This window comes from Talpa occidentalis, unplaced genomic scaffold (assembly GCF_014898055.3).
Source record: "Talpa occidentalis isolate TD23 unplaced genomic scaffold, MPIMG_talOcc4v2.1 talOcc4.17, whole genome shotgun sequence".
Classification (NCBI taxonomy): domain Eukaryota; kingdom Metazoa; phylum Chordata; class Mammalia; order Eulipotyphla; family Talpidae; genus Talpa; species Talpa occidentalis.
In genome coordinates this window covers 43,883,629-43,900,999 of record NW_023601754.1, presented here as the reverse complement: position 1 = coordinate 43,900,999, position 17,371 = coordinate 43,883,629, and the positions used below count along the sequence as shown (strand labels likewise).

General features: G+C 56.8%; 1 protein-coding gene across 2 annotated transcripts in view; it reads right to left on the bottom strand.

Moving 5' to 3' along the window:
- NECTIN2 (nectin cell adhesion molecule 2) overlaps positions 1 to 14,432 on the bottom strand; it is a 28,434-nt gene extending 14,002 nt beyond the window's left edge. For both annotated transcript variants that reach the window (XM_037515531.2, XM_054697239.1), the window contains exons 1-2: positions 14,338 to 14,432; positions 300 to 695 (exon numbers count right to left, since the gene is read on the bottom strand). In XM_037515531.2, coding sequence (XP_037371428.1) covers positions 300 to 695; positions 14,338 to 14,422 — 481 coding nt within the window. In that variant the 5' untranslated portion in view covers positions 14,423 to 14,432. The remainder of the gene's footprint in view (positions 1 to 299; positions 696 to 14,337) is intronic.
- Positions 14,433 to 17,371: the final 2,939 nt, after the last annotated feature.

Genomic DNA, 17,371 nt, shown 5'->3' with positions numbered 1-17,371 from the left:
ACCGTCCCAGGGAGAAGACTGAAAAGTTAAGTAGCTCACACCCGTCCCCTGCTCAGAACTCGTCACTCTTGCTCTCTCAAGGCAGAAATCAAAGTCATCATGTGGTCCACAAGGTTCCCTAGCCTGCAGAACAGTGTCTGGCACATAGTAGGTGCTTCATGGATATTTGCCAGTTGGCGGAAGGCCACGGAGAAAGTCGACCTTCAGCCGGGGTGGAGAAGGACAGACCCCAGGGAGGGGGGCTTCTGCCGACCCCCCAACCCCCGCCCCGGCCGCTGCTCCAGGCCCACGCCACTCACCTATGGCTCTGAGCCAGGTCATCCCACGACTGGTGCCCTGGGGGAAGGTGACAAACTCGCAGGTATAGTTGCCCTCGTCTTCCACAGTCAGCCCCCGGAGGGCCAGCGTGGCATCCCGCAGTACCATCTCCGAGCCTTGCCCAGCCCCAGAGCTCTGGCCGGCGGTGACGAAGGACAGCCGCTCTTTGCCAGGCTTCTGGCTGGGGAAGCTGGGTCCATAGTGAGGGTTGAAAATGGCCACGTTCTGGTTGCTCTCGCCCACGTCCTGGCGTAGCCACATCACCTGCGAGACTCGTACTTCAGGAGCTGGGGGCAGCAGATGGCAGGGAAGCTCCACGGTGCTCCCCAGGTGGCCCCGAACCTCTGGCGGCACGAGAACGCCCACATCCTGGGCACCTGGTGAGAGAGGAAAGAGCTGGTCAGGTGGGGAAGGAACCCCGCACCTTCAGGCCAGTCAGGGCCGCTATTTGGGGCACCCGGGATGTAGGAGCCTTCCTGAGTCCGATTCCCCAAAGGCCCGCCAGGAACACGAGGCACGGGTCAGTCTGGATAAGACTACACATCATTCTGGAATCGCTGTTTCTGTCCTCTGGTGAGCGTGAACACTGTGGTCATGTATTCCTGTTCCAGGCAGATGCCCTCGCTGAAATGGTATGTCTGCAACATACCCGCCCACGGACGGGTAAACAAACGAAAGGTAAGTAGGGGCCTCCCTGGTGGCGCAAGGGGTTAAGTCTCAGTGCTGTCACTGCTGAGGCCTGAGTTCGATCCCCGGCCAGGGAGCTGACCCACATGGCGCAGCAGACCTCTCCTGTCCCCCCGCTGCTCCCCTCAGCAGTGTATTTCAGTAGATCTGCCTGTTCTGCTCCCCACTCTGTCTCTGGTGAATCCTCTCCCCACCCTACACACCTCTGGCCTGTACCCCAACTCTTCTACACATAAATAAATAATCCTTAAAAAAATAAATTAAAAAAGGAAGTAAGAGTGACTGGGTGGGCAGGAGTGAGGGTTAGATAAGAGGGCGCCTCCCGGGCATTATTCCTCCTTACCCCTGTCTGACTTTTTTCATCATAAAAGGTTTGGATGAAAAAAGAATCCTCTGGAAAGAAATCAATTTAAAAAACTGCAAAATAAGTTAAAAAAAAAAAAAGTAAAATGTGAGGGTTGTCTTTATTTTTCCTACCAGAGATATACTTTCTGTAAAATCTACAGCCCTCAAGTCTCTCTTTTTTTAATTTTATTATTTTAAAAAATATTTATTTTTTAAGATTTATTTTTATTTATGCATATAAGAACTGGGGTGTAGACCAGAGATGTGGGGAGAGGATTCATCAGAGACAGAGTGGGGAGAACGGGAGGATCTACTGAAATCCACTGCTGAGGGGCGCAGGGGGGAGACAGGAGAGGTCTGTTGCGCCATGTGGGTTAGCAGCCTGGCCAGGAATCAAACTCTGGTCGCACAGTGGCTGTGCTGAGACTTAAACCTTGCGCCACCAGGGAGGCCCTTAGTTTTTTTTTTTTTTTTAATAGAGGCATGTTTTTATTTATTTATTATATTTGTTTGTTTGTTTTGTTTATACATGCACTGGGTACAGTCAGAAGCGCGGGAGGGTGAGAGAATTCACCAGAGCCAGAGCGGGGAGCAGAGCAGGCAGAAGGACCGAAGTACACTGCTGAGGGGAGCAGCGGGCGGCAGGAGAGGTCTGCGCGCCATGTGGGACCCTCCTCCGGTGGCCGGGGAGCAGCCGGGGATCGAACCGGCGCCGCAGAGGCCGCGGGCAGCTTCGCAACCCAGCGCTCAACCGCTGCGCCACCGGGGAGGCCCCCTTAGTTTCTTTTTTAAAAAAACAGCTGTATTAATTGGGGCCTCCCTGGTGGTGCAGGGGTTAAAGACAGCGCTATCAAACTATAGCAGGTTCGATCCCATCCCAGGCAGGCCGGGAAGCTGACCCTCATGGCGCAGCAGACCTCTCCTGTCTCGTCCACTGCTCCTCTCAGCAGTGAATTTCAATAGATCTGCCAGTTCTGCTCCCCACTGTCTCTAGTGAATCCTCTCACGGTGCCCCTACCTCTGGCCTGAACCCCAGCTATTGCATGCATAAATAAATCTTTAAAAAAATAAGTAAACCAGCTTTATTAAAATGTAATTCCCATTCACGTATTCAAAAGCCTGTCATTCGATGAATTTTAGTGTATCCACAAGGATTGCTTGTCATTCACAAGACTGTAGCAGCAATGCTGTAATCAATTTCAAGGTATTTTCATAATCCCCCCCAAGAAATCCCTGAACCCATTAAATAGTCATGGCCATCCCACTCCTCCCTACAATCGCTAATCTACTGTCTGTCTCTACACTTGCCTCTTCTGGACATTTTACAGAAATGGAGTCACGCAGTATCTTCACACTACAGGATGCCGTTCAGCCATAAAGAAAGATGAAATGTTCTCTACAACGGCCCCCACTAAGAGAAAAGATTTTTCAAAAAATAAGTTAAAAACGGGGCCTCCCTGGTGGCGCAAGGTGTTAAGCACCGCACTATGAAGCTATGCGCAGCCACTGCAGCACAAGTTCGATTCCCGGCCAGGAAGCTGACCCACATGGTGCACAGCAGACCTCTCCTGACTCGCCCGCTGCTCCCCTCAGCGGTGAATTTCAGTCTGCCTGTTCTGCTCCCCACTGTGTCTCTGGTGAATCCTCTCACCTCCCGTACCTCTGGCCTGCACCCTGGCTCTCGTATGCATAAATAAATAAATCTTAAAAAAAAAAAAAAAAGCTAAAAAGAAAGAAACAAATTAAAAAAGCAAAAAGATTCAGGGCAGCCAATTTTCAACAAAATGGGAGGAGTCAGAGAGAATTATGTGCAGTAAAGCAAGTCAGAGTGATAAAAACACATATTGGGCATTTACACAGCAGATTTGCTAGAAGTAGCGGACACTACAAAATACTGTGAGCTCTGAGGTTAAGAGGGAGGCGAGGACAAGGGGATTAAAAAATGAAATACAGTAAAATGCAAAATATTACAGTAGACTGCATTGAAACTAAACTGTATGCAAAAAGGCAAGGAAACAGAACAATAGAGTGTAAACTTGAGACCAGTGAAAAGTTACTGTTGATTGGAAGATTTTCTTTCTTTCGTAATAAAATAATAAAATATTATTTTCATAATAAAATGATAAGTGTTAAAAGAACAATAAATGGAATCATATACTCTGTCACTTTCTGCGACTTCATTTGTTCAGCATCACACTTTCCAAGGAGCCTAGACTGTGATTTCAGTCCTTTTTATGGCTGAGTAACACTCCACACAATTTTATCTATTCGTCAGTTGATGGACATTTGGGCTGTTTCCACTCTTTGGCGATTATGAATCAAGCTGCTGGGAACATTTACGTCCAAGGTTTTGAGTGGAGGTGTGTTTTCTTTTCTTTTCTTTTCTTTTTAAAGATTTGTTTATACAAGAAACGGGGTATAGGCCAGATGTGTGGGAGTGTGAGAAGATTCACCAGAGACAGAGTGGGGAGCAGAACAGGCAGACTGACTGAAGTACACTGCTGAGGGGAGCAGCGGGCGACACAGGAGAGGTCTGCTGCGCCATGTAGGTTGCTCCCTGGCTGGCTGGGGATTGAACTCGTGCTGCAGAGGCTGCGGAGTGCCAGTGCTTAACCCCTTGCACCACCAGGGAGGCCCTGGAGGTGTGTTTTCAGTTCTCAGCTTACTTTTTGGTCTCAGACCACAAAGCGGCTAACCTGCTCTGCTGGGCACTGCAACATGGGCTGAGGGCCCAGACTTCCTGGGTATGAACCCTGACTCTACTACTAACTGGTTCTATGACTTTGAGCAGGTCCTTTAACTCCTATGCCTCACTTTCCTCAGCCCTGAAACCAGAGTAATAATAACGCCCACCTTGTGGGGGCGGTGAGACGATTAAAGAATACTTGCAGAGCACTGAGCACCAGGCACAGGAAACACCAGATCAGTGCTTGATAAACAAACACAGTTGGGTACTATAATTACAAGTGGCTCTTGACACTCTGCAGCGAGGCAAAGCCAAGGGCACACGCCCACCTCAAGGGGCAACTGTAGCCCAGTTGTCGCTGACCTAGGTGGGTGCAGGGAGCATGTGCAGCGGCTAACCTCGCCCAGGGGACATTAACTGGTGACCCTAAAGTGGGAGCTCCCCAGCCGAAGACAGCCCCTTGGGTGGGACCCATCCCAGGCAATGAAGGCAGTTTTGTTGTCATCTTAAGGAATCCCCTCATGGCTCACAACAAACCCAAAGATGTCACCTCAGGAGAGATGGGGCTTCTCTCCTCTGGAGGATTTTATTGCACGGTGTCAAGGGTGTGGAGTGTATGTGTGTGTGCGTGTGTGTGTTGTGAAGGCTTCCTGCTGGCTTTGTCCTTCTCTAGGTGGGTGACCATGCTTCGCACCTATGTTTTCCCATCTGTCAGATGGGGATGTTCAAACAGAGCTCAAGGGTCCATGCGACATTTCCACTAGCTCTCCTCCCATAAAGCTAAGTGTGGCTCTCATTTGTATTTACTTTTGGCCCACACAGCACTGTTTGTAAACGTTCTGTAGAAAATGAACCTACAAAAACCTTATTTAAATGAGGTTAGGAGGCTGGAAGTTCTACACACATGCGCAGTCAGCAAAGTGCTTTGTTTCCAACAGGTCTTGTGTCTCCTACGGGAAGTGACATCTCTGACGAGAAGTGACTTTGCTTTCTTGCTCAGCGAAGAAAAAAGGGATTCCTCTTTGTTGGGTAACAGCCCCTTGAAAAGCTATATAAAGGCCTCCCTGGTGGCGCAAGGGGTTAAGCATAGCACTGTGAAGCTATCCGCAGCCCCTGCAGCACGAGTTCGACCCCTGGCCAGGGAGCTGCCCACATGGTGGAGCAGACTTCTCCTGTCTCGCCTGCTGCTCCCCTCAGCATGCTCTGCTTCGCACTCTGTCTCTGGTGAATCCTCTCACCGCCCGCACCTCTGGCCTGTACCCCAGTTCTCATATGCATAAATAAATCTTAAAAAAAAAAAAGAAAGAAAAGCTATATAAGCAGGTACTGACTTTTGTTCTAGACAGTGCACGAGTATTGACCTGAGACTGCACTTGCAAAATTTCCTTTTTGTTGCTTTCAAATAACCCCATTTTGTTGGTGAAATAATGGGAGGCTTTTGGTTTGAGGTGAACACTTCAATTGTGAACTAGCAGCACAGAAGGATCTGGAAGTTAAGGGTCAAAATTCAGGCAAAAATCTGGATATGGGACTCCTGGGGGCAAGCAACAGCTGGGAGGTGCTGAGGAGGGTGCCTTGTGGTCCTTCCTTGCATGACAGCACCCGTCACCCGCCTGCCCCCCAACACTGTGCCCCTTTCTAGCTGGTTGAGGAAGAAAGAGCACTCAGTCAAGGAAAAAACTTGCAGCTTGTGTGAGCAGCAAAGCAGGATGGAGGTTTTCTCCTGGAAGCAAATGGGAACCCTTGAGGGTTCTTCAGAATGACTTGGCTTAAACCAATCAGGCCTGAGGGAAAGGTGAAACTAGATGGAAGGATTATCAAATAGCAGAAAGGTCTCACAGAGGTCACTAAAGAGCCAGAGGTTAAAACGGAGCCTGGAAGTGGGGGAGGGTTTTGGGATTTGGCAGAGAACGGTGGAATGTGAAAGAATCTGCTTCTCGGGAATCCATGCAGCCAAGACTCAACCAACAGGCCTGGGGCCAGAATGGTCAGCCTCTTCAGGACAGGGCTTCTTCTTCTGTCTTGTCCCCCGCTATTTCCCCAGAGCCTACGCCAAGGCCTGGCTGGGAGCAGGTGCTCCATGAATACTTGAATGACAACTAGGCTGAGTTGGGTGTGCGTGTCATAGCAGTGCCACGAGACAAATCAGGTGCTGGTCCTTGACATTGCAGCGGGGAGGCAAATATTGCCCAAATAGTCCTCAACAAGGATGCCTAGGAGACGGAAGGGGGTGGGAGTGGGGGAAGAACCTGGAGGAGGGGCCTCATCTATCTGAGGGGGGCAGGGTGCACTTCTTGGAGGAGGAGAGCCAATTCCTTTTCTTTATTTATTTATTTTTTTTTAAAGACAACCTTTTTTTTTTTTTTTAATAGAGGCATGCTTTTTATTTATTTGTTTGCTGGTTTGTTTGTTTTGTTTATACATGCACTGGGTACAGTCAGAAGCGCGGGAGGGTGAGAGAATTCACCAGAGCCAGAGCGGGGAGCAGAGCAGGCAGAAGGACCGAAGCACACTGCTGAGGGGAGCAGCGGGCGGCAGGAGAGGTCTGCGCGCCATGCAGGACCCTCCTCCAGTGGCCGGGGAGCAGCCGGGGATTGAACCGGCGCCACAGAGGCCGCGCGCAGCCTCGCAACCCAGCGCTCAACCGCTGCGCCACCGGGGAGGCCCGAGAGCCAATTCCTTTTCAAGGAAAGGTAAGGTCCAGGCCCTCGGAGCCCACATCCCTCTCTGGGTCCCTGCATCCCTCTGGGACTTGGATTTCCTGTCCTAAAGCACAGTCCCTGTGACTTATTTTGAGATATCTCCCTCTCTCTTCCCAGGGTGGCTGCCTGCTGGCTTCTAGTTGCCATCTGAGTCCCTGATGGCTAGGGAGGATTTAAAATCCTACTTGTAGGGCCTCCCTGGTGGTGCAAAGGTTAAGACACAACCTATGAAGCTGTCCGCAGCCACTGTAGCATGAGTTCGATTCCTGGCCAGCCAGGGCGCAACCCACATGGCGCAGCAGACATCTCTTGACTGGCCCGCTGCTCCCCTCAGCAGTATACTTCGGTCAATCTGCCTGTTCTGCTCCCCAGAACAGAATCCTCTCACCCCCCGCACCCCAGCTCTTGTGTGCATAAATAAATAAATCTTTAAAATAAATAAATAAATAAATAAAATCCTACTTGTAGGGGCCTCCCTGGTGGTGCAAGGGTTAAGTCTCAGCACTGTGAAGCTATCAGTAGCCACTGTAGCATGAGTTCAATCCCCAGCCAGGAAGCTGACCCACAGGGCGCAGCAGACCCCTCCTGTCTCCCCGCTGCTCCCCTCAGCAGTGTATTTCAGTAGATCAGCCTGTTCTGTTCCCCACTCTGTCTCTGGTGAATCCTCTCACCACCACCCCCACCCCGGCACCTCTGGCCTACACCTCAGACCTACACCTCTGGCCTACACCTCTGGCCTGCTCGTGTATGCATAAATAAATAAAATAAATCTTAAAAAAAAAAAATCCTACTTGTAGCTTTTTTGGGGGGGAGCAAACACCTCAGGGAGGTCTTTCATCAAGACCTCCCAGAGCCCCACCAGGTCTTGTTCTGCTCACAGCTGTAGCCTCAGTGTTTGTGAGAGACTGAATCCTAGAAGCTCATTTCCTAAGTGAAGAGGCCCATTCTAAATCTCTAATTCTGAATGAATGAATAGGAGGAGGGTTTGGCCCCAGTGGGGTTACCACCCATCATGTAGACCTTCCACCTCAGTAAAACATTCAGGAGGAAAGCTCTGGAGCTCCCCTGCAACTCCCCCCTCTCTCTCACCCAACAAGTATTTCAGCAAGAAATCCCGTCAGCTCTGTCTTCAAAATGTAGCTACCGGGGCTTCCCTGATGGCGTAAGGGGTTACGTCTCAGCACTATGAAGCTATCCGCAGCCTCTGCAGCCAGGGAGCTGACCCACATGGCGCAGCAGACTCCTCCTGTCTCCCTGCTGCTCCTCCTCGCAGCAGTGTATTTTAGTAGATCCACCTGTTCAGTTCCCCACTCTGTCTCTGGTAAATCCCATCACCCCTACCCCTGCACCTCTGGCCTACACCCCAATTCTTGTATGCATAAACAAATCTTTAAATAAAAATGTAGCTACCGCGTTGGTGGTATAGTGGTTAGCATAGCTGCCTTCTAAAAATGTAGCTACCATCGGGCCATGCTTGACCCCTCCCTGGCCCCCATTCTGGTCTAATCCACTCTCACACACACCCCCCTGCAGACCCCCCTCAGAGTCTGTCCTTTAGAAGCCACAGCAGACAGTGGCCCTCTTCTCAGCTCAGACCTTTGGTAGCTCTCTCACTCAGGAAAAAGCTCAAGTCATCCATAGATGTACTGGGTTCCATCTGGCAGTTGCGCCTCCCCGGTGGCGCAAGGGGTTAAGATACAACCTATGAAGCTGTCCGCAGCCTCTACAGCAGGAGTTTGATCCCCCGGCCAGGGAGCTATCCACATGGCGCAGGAGACCTCTCCTGACTTGCCCGCTGCTCCCATCAGCAGCGTACTTCGGTCAGTCTGCCTGTTCTGTTCCCCACTGTCTGTGGTGAATCCGCTCACCCCCCGCATCTCTGGCCTGTACCCCAGATCTTGTATGCATAAATAAATCTTTAAAAAAAAAATGTGCATGTGCACGGCCTGTAGCTTCCCGTGCTGGTGACACCAGATCCTGCCTAGATCCAATTCTCTATACTTGGGGCCGGTCTCAGAAAATGCAAGTCTGTGTACTCAGCGGTGCTCAGTCACTGTGTGACATGGAGAACCAAGAGAACTTACAAATTAACAGGTAGATGCTGTGGAGTTTGGGAAATACCTAGCAGGCTGCAGAGGAGACAAACTGCCGAATTCCACTTGCAAAGAAGAGCTAAACATTGCACTGAAATTTTGATGGGCTGGAACATGGGCTCTCTTGATTTGAACTACTAATACTATTACACAAACAAACAAGTTATGAAAATATGGCTTTTTAAAGCCTTTGGAATTATAAATTGTAAGACAGTAAAAATCAACTGAATTGCATAAAAAAAAAAAAAAAAAAAAAAAGCCCCAGTCTTCACAGTGGCCCACAGGCCCTCAAGATCTGTAGTCCATGCTCCTCCCGCTCTCTCCCCTGGTCTAGCTTCACAGGCCTCCTCATGGTTCCTCAAAGATGGCAGGCAAGCCCTGCCTCAGGGCCTTTGCACGTGCTGACCCCACACTCTGGTCTGCTCTTCCCTCAGGTCCCCAGGCATTTGCTCAGGGAGTTCCCTGACCAGCCGATGACAGAACCAAAAACTTCCCGGACCCTGCTTTATTTTCTCACAGCACCCAGTGGATCTTCCCCACTGGAACACGAACACCAGGGGGCAGGGATCTGTCTTGTTCACTGCTGCGCCCCCAGAGCCTCGCACAGAGCGTGCCGTGATGTGGGAGCTCTGTCCCTGTGTCGAATGGAGGACCGAGAGCACTAATCACAAAGGCTGAGGTGGAATTAGAGGCGGGGCTTTGTCCTGGGAGCCACTGAGGGGGGAATTTGTGCTTTAAAAAGAGCCCTCAGAATGGAGCAGGCAGGCACTGACTGGGAGGAGGAAGAGGCATCTGCACCAGGCTAGGGGCTGAGGGGGATGAAGGGCCAGCCAGCTCAGAAGCACGTTCAGAGGGTAGAACAGCTGGGACAGAGACTGACAGGCCCTGGCTGGGAGGATGTGGGCCGATGCCCTTCTGTGTTGCACGTGGGGGCAGGGGGAACGAAGCCAGGCGGGTTGGCCTGGGGTTAGGGCCCTAGTGTCCAGCGCTCTGCTGGGCAGGTGCCTGTGCCCTGACCTTGGCCAGGACATGGCTAGCACCCGAGTGGGGGAGTGCAGCCGTGGGAACTCAGGCCTCCCCCGGCTTCTCTGGGCAAGCCACCCTGGTGACAGCTTCGTGAGGTGTCAGCTGGGTCCTCAGACACACTTCCTTTTCCCTGCAGACTGGGTCTGCCAGCTTCCTGGGGTGGCTGTCCGGGACGCTGCACAAATCCAGAGGGCAGCTTTGGAGAAGAGAGACACAGGCCGGCGCACTGAGATCAAGGTGGAGAGAAGGATGCGTGCTGACTTGTGGACCCCAGAGAAGGTGGGGGCTGGGGTCCAACCTTGGGGGCGCCCGCCTAGCTGGCTCCTCAGGGCTTGGCCACCCCCTCCAGACCTATAAAACACGGTGCCTGCCCTCTCACCATGACCTGGATGTGGCTGTGGGGGACTCCAGCAGGCCCCAGAGGACCAGTGCTTTGAGCCTGGCCTCAGCTGCTGCTGCAGATACCTCATTAATTAATTAATTGCATTAATCACAGCCCCCACCCCCACAGCGGACATCCGGGAGCTGGTTTGGGCGGGGGCGGGGGGGTGAAGTAGCAGCAGCCACTACTATCCTCTGGGAAAGCAGAGCCTGGGTTTCTGCAACTGCTTTCCAGTCCCCCACCCCATCCGCCTTGCTGCTGGTAGTGGCCACTCAGCACTAGGAGGTCTCACCCCACCCTGGGCTGAAATTGTGGCCCTTCCCTGGGTCCTGACCACCCTGAAGGCCTCCCCTGTGGGCTGGGATACTTTTGGAGGTGGCTGATCTTGGTCAAACCCCTCATATGCCCTCTGCCCAGTCCCATGTTTACAACTAAGTGCTTGTCTCTCGGAGACTGTCTCTGCTTGCAGCCTCCTGAGTCTGCCCCTCTGTGTCTCCAGCTACCAGGTCTCCCTGTCTCTCCTACACCTGGTGTCTCCCAGAATCCTTCTTCACTGCTGTCTGTGCGCCCCCTCTCCCCGTTTTACTGCAATATAATCCCCACACTACACAGGTCACCCGCTTACAGCGCACACTTCCAGGTCTTTCCCCATAGTCACATACTTGTGCATCTGTCCCCTCAATCACTCTCAGAATGTGCCACTGGCAAGAAGACACCCCGTACCCCCTAGCTGCTCTCGTTTTCTTTCTCTGTATCTCTACATCTGAGGTCTGTTTTTCCAGGTCTGGGTCGCCCCATCTTTGGACTGTGCTCTCTGCATTGATTCTTGGGCTCTCTAATCTCTCAAAGCGTCTGCTCTACATTTCTTGGGGTGTCTTGAGTCTTTCACTCTTAAGCCAGACACTCTTAGGATATCTGTTTCTCTGTGCCTCAGGGCTTGGGGATCTCCCTGCCTCCTGCGTCTCCCCATCTCTGCCTGTCTCTCCACATCTTCGAGACACACTATCTGCCTGGGCGACTCTATCTCGCCAGGTCCTCTCTTCTCTTGCCCTCCCTGCTCCAGTTCTCAGCATGGCTGGGGCATTAAATATGTAAGTGTGCCCCAGGCAGGGGGGGAGTGGCCAGCCTGCACCATCCCCTGTCCCTCTGATGCCCACCACCCCCGTGCTCAGCCCTCTTCTCCCTCCGCACCACTGGCTTGGAGGTTGGCCTACACCTTGACGCCCCTGGGCATCACTCATGGTTGGGGTCTTTCAGATTCCTTGTCTGTCATGGGGCCTCTAATACTCCCTCCTTAAGCTGTTCCTGCTTTTCTCCTCGTGTCTGTCTAGCTCCCCACCCTCGATCTCTGTCCCATCCCTGGAGCTGCGTTTCCTTCCCCCACCTCTCAGTTTTCTTCCTGTTGGCGTCTCTGACCCCGTCCCTAATGCTGTTTCTAACTCCATTCCTGTCGGCCTTCTGTCCCCATCCCTGGGTCTCTCTTCTCTCCGTGTATCCCCCAATGTCAGCAGACCTGCTCCCACTGCTCCGCTGCCCAGTTCCCCTTCCCTAACAGGGAGAGACAGCGGCAGGCCGGAGGCTGCAGTCCTTCACCCATCCCCCTCCGCTTCCCTGGGGCTGCCTGGCTGACAGGGATGAGCAGCGAAGGCTGGGGGGGAGGGGGCTTGTACTCGGGAGGTGAGTCAGCCCAGCAGGAGGTCCAGGTGGTGCACCTTAATTCCCCGTGGCGGCCAAGGCGGGGGTGGCCGAGGAGCTGGAGACAGGCAGAGGAGGAGAGAGATGGCGAGAAGGGACGATGGAGAGAGCTAGAGAAGCTGAGGAGGAGAAATGAAGACAGAGGAAGAGGAGGAGAGCAGGTGAGGGGCAGAGGAGAGGGACACGGAAGCAGAGAGGCGCGGGAGAGGTGAGAAAGCAGAGCGCAAAGCACAGGGGTAGAAGGTGAGCAAAGGGGCAGGTCTCCCGCCCAGGTGCTGAGAGCTTCCAGATGGGGTCAGTGGACCCTGAGAATCCCCCCAGTGGCCCTGCTGGGCAGGGATGGGCCTTTCAGTTTCACAACAGAGGGACTGGAACCTCGGCGGCACTTTTTAGCTTCCCACCTGGTAAAGCAGAGCCAAGAAATTCAAGCCTGGGGCCTCCCCGGTGGCGCAGCGGTTGAGCGCTGGGTTGCGAAGCTGCCCGCAGCCTCTGCAGCGCCGGTTCGATCCCCGGCTGCTCCCCGGCCACCGGAGGAGGGTCCCACATGGCGCGCAGACCTCTCCTGCCGCCCGCTGCTCCCCTCAGCAGTGTACTTCGGTCCTTCTGCCTGCTCTGCTCCCCACTCTGGCTCTGGTGAATTCTCTCACCCTCCCGCGCTTCTGACTGTACCCAGTGCTTGTATAAATACATAAATAAATCTTTAAAAAAAAAAAAAAGAAATTCAACTGTGGAGTCTGGCTGCAGGGCACAGACTGCAGACTCTGGGAAAGCGGCTTGCCACCCTAAGCTGCTTCCTCATCTGCAGAATGGGCACAGGAACAGGCTCTCTCTGCCAGCGTCATCGAGAACCTCCCATGAGATCATGCTCCAGGCACACAGCTGGCTCAAGTCAGGCGGCTTCTAAGCAATCTCCCCAAAGATGCCAGGTTGTGCCAGCTGACCTCATCCCCTTATCTCTCACACAGAAGGGAGCGGCGGGGGATGCAAGAGGCCACAGCAGCTTTGGGTCAAAGTGGGAGACACCTCAGAAGCCTGCCGGGAACATGAGGCCAAAGAGTGACCAGAGTTCTCACCCGAGGCCCCTGTTTTCGGAGGACACCCTCAGGAAAGCCCAGTGCTCTCAGTTTGCAGACGGGAATAAGTCAGGTCACCTGTAAGGGGCGGGGCCAGCGCCTCCACCTGCGGCCTCCCGCCCCTCCCTCCCCCGGGGGCTGCGCCCCTCCCCTCGGGGGTTGGGAGAAACTGGAGGGGGTGGTGGGCAGCCCAGGGGCGGGCCGGGGGATGAGGGCGGCGTCTCCTCCCGTCCACCTCCCGCGGCGGCTCGGAGGACAAAGGCGCGACGGGAGGCGAGATAAGGTCCCGGGCGCCGCGAGTGCGAAACCGGGAGTCGGGAGCGCCCGCCCCGCCCCCGCCGGGCTCGCCGAAAGTGAAACCGGGAAACTTCCCCCGGGACGGCCCCGCCGCCGCCCACCGGGAGAGGTGCCGTCCCGGGCTGCGGGGCGCGGCCGCCCCGTCCACCTGGAGCGCGGCCAGGACGCCTCCGCCCCCGACCCGTCCAGAGGGCGAGAGCCGGGGTCTCCGGCTCACGCTCCCGTCTGGGTCTCGGAGGACATTCCCGAGGCCACCATGAAACCCCGAGCCCACGGCGAGGGCCTCTCGCCCCCCGGCCGCCCCACCTGGGCCCGGGAGACGGAGTTCACGACCCGTAACGCACAAGTTTGGGCCCCTCCTGCTCGCCACTCCGCCCGGGCCCCCCCGCACTGGCCCCCACCCCCTAATTCTCCGGGAGCCCGGGCCAGGCCCCAGCCTCTTGCTCTCCGGGACCCAGAAGTCCGCAGACCCGGCCCTCCCCGAGGCCGCCCCGGCCCGCAGGACCCCTCGCCCCGGCCTGCAGGAGCCCCGAAGTCCGAGCTCCCCACCCCGCCGCGGGGACCTCGACGTCTGCCTCGCGCCCGCGGTTCTGTCGGGCCCGGGTCCCCGACCTCCGGAGGAGGAAGAGCGGGGGGGGGGGTCTCGCCTCCACGGCGCGACCCTCCCGCTGGGGGGGCGGACGCGACATTCCTCCCGTTCCAGGATCCGGGTGCGCTGATTGGCGGGGGGTGGGGAAGGGGCGCCAGGCGCCGGGTTTAACCCTTGCGGACAGTCCGAGGCGGGGGAGGGGCGCAGGGAAGTCCGGCGCAGGATGGGGAGTTGCAATTCGAGGGGTGCGGGGGTGAGAGGGATGCAGCGAGGAGAAGGTCGGGGTCGGAGAACGACCGGGTGTGTGTGGGTCGGGGACGCGGGGGCCAGGCAGGCCGGGGGCGCGAGGAAGGGGGGGCCGGGGGGCTGGGGAAGGTGCTCGGGCTTCCCCCCCTCTCGGGGCTGGGTCCCCGCGGGGGCGTGGGGGCGTCTGCGGTCTCTCACCGGTTTCTCGGAGCAGCAGCAGCAGCAGCAGCAGCGGCGGCGTCGGCGACGACCTGGACAGCGGGGGAGCTGCGGCCCGGGCCATGGGGGGCCCGGGGAGGGACTGGGCCCGGGGGGGGCCCGAGGGCCACTCTGCGGGCGCCGATGGGCTGGGCGGGCGAGCAGATGTCGGGGGGCTCGGGCTGCCGGCCAGTTCCCGCCTCAGTCCGCTCTCCCGGCTTTGCTTTCGGGGCCCGGCTCCCCCGGCTCGGCGCCCCCGGCCCCTCTCTGGGTTCTGGCAGTTCGGACTCGCTGACGTCACAGGACCCACCCCTTCCCTCCCCCCCAGCCCAGCCGACCCTAGGCTCCGGCCCCGCCCCCTCGTGCTGTTCTGAGCCCGCCCACTCCCGGGGTTCCACGCCCGTCCGTCCCCGGGAGTCCACGCCCGCCCTTCCCGAGCCCTCGGAGCCCGCCCCTTCCAGGGCGCTACACCTGCCTCGGCCGGGCGCTCGGCCGCCCCTCCCCCAGCGCGCGCGGCCGGCGCCCTCGCGGCCTGCAGGCCCCGCCCCCGCGCGGTGGCCACGCCCCTCTCTGCGAGGAGGCCCCGCCCCGCGCCCCACCCTCGCTCTACCGGCGGCTCCAAGGTCCTGCCACGCCCCCCTGGAGTTTCGGGCCGCGAGGGCCCCGTGCAGCCACGCCCCGCACGACGGCCCCGCTCGCTCAGCCGTTTTCCCGGGGGCCGTCGCGCCTCTCCCCGGGCGCGCCTCCCCAGCCTAGCCCCGCCCACGCCCTAGCCCCGCCCCCCACAGCAGCCTCTCGTCACACCTGCGTGAGGCACGTGGGCTCCCCGGGCCCGCCCCCAGGGAGCCCCGCCCCCAGGCCCCACCTCCCGGGTTCGAACCCCGCGCCCGGGGGCTGTCCCGCGGCGGCGCACCCCTCGGCACGCCCTCGCCCAGTCCCTGCCTCGGACTCTGGGAGTCGCTGCATCGCTTCTTTCGCGAGACGAAGCGTTTCCTCTGTGTCTCGCAGGGTCTCTGACGCCGGGGCTGTCTCTGGTCTCCCCCGCCCTGTCCCCCGCCGCCGGGCCCGTCCGTCCTCGCGCTGCGGCGACGCGCCGTCGGGCCACGCGGTCCTTCCCCCGCTGGTTCTGTGCCACTCGGCCCCGCGCCTCTGTCCCGAGTCCCCGTCACCTCCATGCCGCTCCGGCTGCCCCTTTGTCTCTCGCCCGTGTCCCTGGCGTCTCCGCGGCCTCTCGCCCTCCCGGCCCAGCCTCTTGCTGCGTCGCCCCCGCAGCCGCGGCCGCCCGCCCGCTCGCCCTCGGGCCCGCACCACCGCGTCCCGCGGCTGCCCGCCAGGGGGCAGCACAGGCCGCGCCGCGCGCCCCGCAGGGCCGGGCCGGGCCGGGCCTCCCGACTCCGCGGGCCCTCCCCGCGTCCTTGTCCCACTTCTGTCCTCCCGGCCGCCCAGCGTCTTTGTGTCTCTCGCTCTGACTCGGCCCTTTGTCTCTCCCGGCGGCTCCCGCTCCTCCCCGCCCCCACCTACCTCTTCACATTCCTCGGGCTGCCCGGGGGGGCTGGTGGTGCGGCCGCCGGGCGCGTCCTGGAGAGGGCGGGGAGCTGGGGGAGGCCGAGGGAGGAGATGCCACTGGGCGTCTGAAACCCCTCGGTTCAGGCCCCGAGGCTGCCAGCGGGTCAGCGAGGGGGAGGGGCAGCCGCCTGGGAGTCCTCACCCTCGCAGGAGGACCCCCGGGCCTGCCCTCCCTGCCCGCCTGCACCCCCTGAGCTTACTCCCTAGACGGGTTATAAGCAGTGGGGACTTACTGGCCGGCATCACGTTTTGGGAAAAACACTATTAAATTTAGTTAGCACTTACTATGTGCCAGGGATGGAATTGAGGGCACTGTCAGTGTTATCTCTTCCCACACAGCACTCGACATGATAAGGAAACGGAGGCACAGAGAGATGAAGTGACTTGGCCCAAAGACACAGAATTGCAAAATGGTAGATCCAGAATGACTTGTTTTAATTAAGAATCCCACAGAGGGGGCCTCCCCGGATGGCGCAGCGGTTGAGCGCTGGGCTGCGAGGCTGCAGAGGCTGCTGCTCCCCTCAGCAGTGTATTTCAGTCAGTCTGCCTGTTCTGTTCCCCACTCTGGTGAATCCTCTCACCCCCCACTCCATCTCTGGCCTGTACCCCAGCTCTTGTATGCATAAATAAATCTTAGAGAAAAAAAAATCCCACAGAAGGGGGCCTCCCTGGTGGCACAAGGGGTTAAGTCTCAGAACTGTGAAGCTACAGGTAGCCATTGCAGCATGGAATGAGTTCAATCCCTGGCCAGCCAGGGAGCTGACCCACATGGCGCAGCAGACCTCTCCTGTCTTCCCACTGCTCCCCTCAGCAGTGTATTGCAGTAGATCTGCCTGTTTTGCTCCCCACTCTGTCTCTGGTGAATCCTCTCACCTCCCCTACCTCTGGCCTGTACCCCGGTTCTTGTATGCATAAATAAATAAATCTTACAAAAAAAAAAAAAAAGAATCCCACAGAGGGGACCCATTCATGATCTCCATTTCACTGAGAAGTACACTGAGCACAGAGAGAGTCTATACCCCAAGTTATCCAGCAGCGAAGTAGCAGGCTGGGATTTGAATCCAGGCAACCTGTGCTCTCCCACCTCTGCTCTCTCACCTACAGATAAGTGTATTTGGCACAAGCCTGGTCTGAGGCCGCAGGACAAATAGTTAAATAATAGATGTGTTCTGGATCTCTTTGTCCTTCTCTTCCCAATCTGAGGTCAGACTAGAGGGCCAGGATAGTTGGGTTTTAGATGCCATCTTTGCTACTAACTTGCTTTGTAAAATTCTGGTCCCCCCATTTCTCCCGTCAACAAAATAATCAGTTCCCAGGGAAACTTCCTCCAGGAAGGCCCTCTAGCACACACTTTTCCCCTGGCCTGACCATGAATGGGCTTAACTCTCTCCTGGCAGTCCTTTGTGGGCAGAGGTGAGACCAGGAGGAAAGACCAGGGTGAGACCAGAGATGAGACCAGGAACTGGAG